The 4939-nt window shown below is 40.0% G+C and overlaps 1 protein-coding gene across 1 annotated transcript; it reads left to right on the forward strand.

Moving 5' to 3' along the window:
- Nucleotides 1–223: 223 nt before the first annotated feature.
- Nucleotides 224–3329, forward strand: LOC107670072 (integrin-linked kinase-associated serine/threonine phosphatase 2C-like). The gene is made up of 7 exons (XM_016462548.1): nucleotides 224–635; nucleotides 1149–1277; nucleotides 1410–1530; nucleotides 1756–1862; nucleotides 1943–2036; nucleotides 2265–2352; nucleotides 3180–3329. The coding sequence occupies exons 1-7, from the start codon at nucleotides 593–595 to the stop codon at nucleotides 3327–3329; spliced, it is 732 nt and encodes a 243-aa protein (XP_016318034.1). The 5' UTR covers nucleotides 224–592.
- Nucleotides 3330–4939: the final 1610 nt, after the last annotated feature.

The following is a 4939-nucleotide window of genomic DNA, read 5'->3' on the forward strand; positions in this document are numbered from 1 at the left end:
TTCTTTATAATGAAGCAGAAGTGTGTTCCAGGCAGCAAAATGTACAACTTGCAGCAGTATCTTTTAAAACAGCGCTAGTCAGCGCTCTACACCTAAGTGCGGCTGGCCTCCGCGTGGAAGGCAGCTATGCTAACCACTATACCACCAACGCTTGATGGTAATAAGGAATTATCAATAATTTTTAAAGAAAGCTAAACATGTATTTGTTCACTATAAAGTGTTTTTGTGTTGCTCTGTGAGTATAATAACCAATAGTCACATATATCATGATATATTTAATGATATTAAACATGATTTCGTCAATTTCTTCTTCAAATTCATTCAGTTAGCATTAGCCTGTTAGCTGTTGCATTCAAACACACATTCAAACACACTTACAAACAGCGCCTCTCCTCGAACTGCTAATTTAGTCTGTTTTACTCTAAAAATCAAACATTAGATCTTTGTGAATACCTGTGTGATTGTATCTATTTCTTTTAGCGTTTATCTGCTAATATACGTGTGTGATTTGAACAGAGTATCGGGTGTATTTTTGTGTTTTATCAGAAGCTAACAGGCTTTTCATCTCAGACTATTCACTTTTGGATAAGAAATGGATTTATTTGGTGATCTTCCGGAACCTACAAATGATCCAGGTGGGTTAATTCTCACCAGTAATATAATAATATATTGCATGTGTAATAGGTGTTAGAATTAGTGATTTATATTTTAATTTTACGTTAAGTTGTGCAGTTAAATGTGGATACAGTGCATGGCATGCTGCACGAGCCTGGCTTCAATATTACCAACACAAAAAAATTCTATAAAAATAAACAATATTGTGCCTAATTTAATAACTAACGTGTTAAATGAACGTGATTATATTATATATGCATGCATACATAGCCTATTCGCTCGTTTTGAGAATATGTATACTGCAGAATGCGTTGAATGTTTATATGTGAATGCATGGAAATCTGTCTGTGTTTCAAATCCTAGTGATCCTACTTCACAAGTGTGCCTCAAAAATGCTGTCTTGGTAGGCAGCTCACTCAATTTTGAAAAATAGCCTGTATTTATTGATGCAGATGCATGGTTTGGAAGTGGTTGACTTATTTCTCTCTCTTCAGTGTAAGGATTGGTGTTAATGCTGAAGTTTTATTGAACAGGTCCTGTTAAAGCCAAGCAGCTGGAAGAGGGCACAGAGGAGGATCGAGGAGAGAAGAGGAAGAGAGACGTCAGCTCGGAGGAGACAGAGGTGGAAGACAAGAAACAAGAGGAAAAGAAAGTTTGTAAAGGTTTTCAGCTTTCCAGGCACATTGTGTTGCTGATAGAGATTGTGTGTGTGTGTGTGTGTGTGTGTGTGTGTTTGCAGTGAGAGAGGGAAGATCTGTGATGATCTCGGTCTCTTTCTGTTTGTTGTGTTCCAGCAGATCTTGCGAAGCTGACAGGCTTTGTCTCAGCGAGACGCGGTGAACGAGAGGAGATGCAAGATGCTCACGTCCTGCTTCCAGATCTGACATCCAGCATCACCAACCTCCCCTCGCAAGTGTGAGTTTATCTATCTATCTATCTATCTATCTATCTATCTATCCATCCATCCATCCATCCATCGTCTATCCATCTATCTATCCTTCTATCGTCTATCCATCCATCCATCCATCCATCCATCGTCTATCCATCTATCCTTCTATCGTCTATCCATCCATCCATCCATCCATCCATCTATCCATCTATCCATCTATCCATCCATCCATCTCTGTGTGTGTTGTGCAGTTCTCGTCTTGCGTACTTCGCTGTGTTTGATGGTCACGGTGGAGCTCGAGCGTCGCAGTTTGCTGCCGAGAATCTCCATCAGACGCTGCTCAGCAAATTTCCTAAAGGTACAGCCCATCCGCCCTGATCCTCGTCACACTCACAGCTACAATAACTAGCTGTTCCCATAATGCATCATGATTTGCAGGTGATGTGGAAAATTTGGAGAAGCTGGTGAGGAAGTGTCTGTTGGACACCTTTCATCAGACTGATGAGGATTTCCTGAAGAAAGCCTCCAGCCAGTGAGTTCTGCTTTAATTGGTTCTGCTGGATTTGAAATGAAGTGAAGTCAAAACACTGTGTGTGTGTGTGTGTGTGTGTGTGTGTGTGTGTGTTTGTGTGTGTTTGTGTGTGTGAGTGAGTGAGTGAGTGAGTGAGTGAGTGAGTGAGTGAGTGAGTGAGTGTGTGTGTGTGAGTGAGTTGTGTGTGTGTGTGTGTGTGTGTGTGTGTGTGTGTGTGTGTGTTTGCAGGAAACCTGCGTGGAAGGACGGCTCGACGGCCACATGTATGCTGGTGGTTGATGATGTTCTTTATGTGGCAAACCTGGGAGACAGTAGAGTAAAACTGAACTCAAATGTTAATAGTTCACCTAAAAATTAAAATGTCCTCACCCTCAGGCCGTCCAAGATGTAGATGAGTTTGTTTCTTCATCAGATTTGGAGAAATGTAGCATTGAATCGGTGTCTCAGCAATAGATGCTCTGCGGTGAATGGGTGCCGTCAGAATGAGAGTCCAAACAGCTGATAAAAACATCACAATAATCCACAAGTAATCCACAGCACTCCAGTCCATCAGTTAACATCTGGAGAAGACAAAAGCTGCGTGTTTGTTATCTTCAGTCCGTTGCTTCTGGCTAAAATACGAGTCCATAATCCATAATAACGCTTCCTCCAGTGAAAAAGTGCATCTCCTGTTGTCTCTCACATCAAAATCCAGACACATATTTTGTTTAGAGCGGTTTTGGACTGTTTTGTCTTAAGCGGTGCTTGATCTGTGCAGATTTCTCTCCTGATTCAGACCAGACCACTTTTTCACTGGAGGAAGCATTATTATGGATTATGGACCCGTATTTTAGTTAAAAATGTCTTACTGATGGATTTGTTTCAGCTTTTGTCTTCTCCAGATGTTAACTGATGGACTGGAGGGGTGTGGATTATTTGTGGATTATTGTGATGTTTTTATCAGCTGTTTGGACTCTTTTCTCCAAATATGATGAAGAAACAAACTCCTCTACATTTTTGATGGAATCAACATCTACATCTTAGATGAAATGTTCAGCTAATTTTTTGCTGAACTATTCCTTTAAACATCAAATTTGATTATAATTCTTCTGATTTCACTGAAACCACAATGCGAAACATCTTAATGTTTTGTGTGTGCATTAGGCAGTGCTCTGTCGTTTGGAGCAGGCTGAGGATTCTGGGAAAAGGAAGTGTGTGACTCTGGCTCTCAGTAAGGAGCACAACCCCACCATATATGAGGAGCGCATGAGGATTCAGAGAGCGGGTGGCTCGGTCACGCAAATGCAAATCTAAAAAACAAAATAACAATTCAGAAAACACAAGGACAATGAAATGAGATACAGCCCTCTGCTTGCAGCACGTCAGTCACGCTCGTCAGGAAAGTGAGTGAAACCAAAGACTATAGAATACCCTTAAATTTGTTATTTACTTGTTATTTCTTAAAGGGACTTTGGTGAAACACAAAAACACAATTTTTTTTTAATCAAATAATACGTCATTAATAGCGGTTCACTTCCGTGATTTGGTACGATTGCTTTCACATCAGCAGCGAACCGTACCAGAGTTCACATGAACCGTACACAGCGTAAGACAGCGTTCATCATCCAAACGAACCGAACTCTGACGTCAATCGAACCCGGGTGCGCACCAAAAGTGCTAGTGTGAAAGCACCCTTAAAGGCAGACATCCCACCTCTCCCGGAAGCTCCGGGAGTCTACCGCATAATAGTGGCTCCCTGACACCCGCAAATTAGATACAATATCCAGGAAATCGTGGAGGCAAATGAGAGAACGAGCAAGAGGAAAGAGCACCACTTAAGCGAGAGAGAGACACATGTAGTGATATATAATCATAACCGTAGCCAGCTATGAGATCACCATATGAGTGTCTGCATGTATAATTCAGTTTAGACAGTTTGCAAGAATGTTTAGCGTCCGTGGTATGAAAACCAGATCCAGCGATTATAGGCATTTTTGGATTTGTCTTTTCCACTTGATTTGACACTTTAGAAAGTTAATAGAGTGGGAAGTTGCAATTTAGGGTCAGCGATAGGGATGTAACGATTCACTCAACTCACGATTCGATTCACGATTTTTTTTTAACAAAATTAGATTTAAGACATATAAATGAAATGTGTCCTTTTATTATTGCTTGGACAAAATGCTGCACGTTTCTTTGTGAAATTGAAATATAACACTAATAATATACTAATATAGCACTTGCGTATCATTGCTCTTTTGTTGGTTTTGATTGCTTCTGTTGTCCTCATTTGTTGGTCGCTTTGGATAAAAGCGTCTGCTAAATAACAAAATTTAAATATAATGTAAATGTAAATTTTAAAACAAGCCCCAAATCAAATAAATAAGTAACACAAATAAAAGAAATCTCTTAATATAAACAAAATAAGGCGTTGTCCGTGCTCTCCTCGTTTGCCCCAATCGAAAGCATATTTACACTGTCTGCCTCGTTCCCTGTCGCCTACATTGTGCACTACGTGCCATTCACTGTACAAGAAATACTACACTGTGAACAAGTGACCGATCTCAGCCGCAGCTTCAGCGTCTATTTATAGTGTAGCGCTTCGGATTCTAGAGAGCATTTGATTGGTCAGAAGATTTGATGAGAAGCTGAAGTACAAGGTGACGTCAAAAAAATCACTGACCCGTTTTGGCGGAAGTGACGAACTGCAAGCTTTGAATGCTTATATCTTCTAAATGCGAATTTTGTCACTGTTTTGGAGCACACTGCCTTATAGATAACCTTAAGACTAACACATGGATACTAACACCCAAAAAAACTTTTAATTTTGATTTCATGGGGACTTTAAACTGTAGTAATATTTCACAGTATTACTGTTTTTACTGTATTTTTGATCAAATAAATGCAGCCATGGTGAGTATATG

The sequence above is a fragment of the Sinocyclocheilus anshuiensis genome, unplaced genomic scaffold, assembly GCF_001515605.1.
Source record: "Sinocyclocheilus anshuiensis isolate Anshui unplaced genomic scaffold, SAMN03320099.WGS_v1.1 scaffold48, whole genome shotgun sequence".
Lineage (NCBI taxonomy): Eukaryota > Metazoa > Chordata > Actinopteri > Cypriniformes > Cyprinidae > Sinocyclocheilus > Sinocyclocheilus anshuiensis.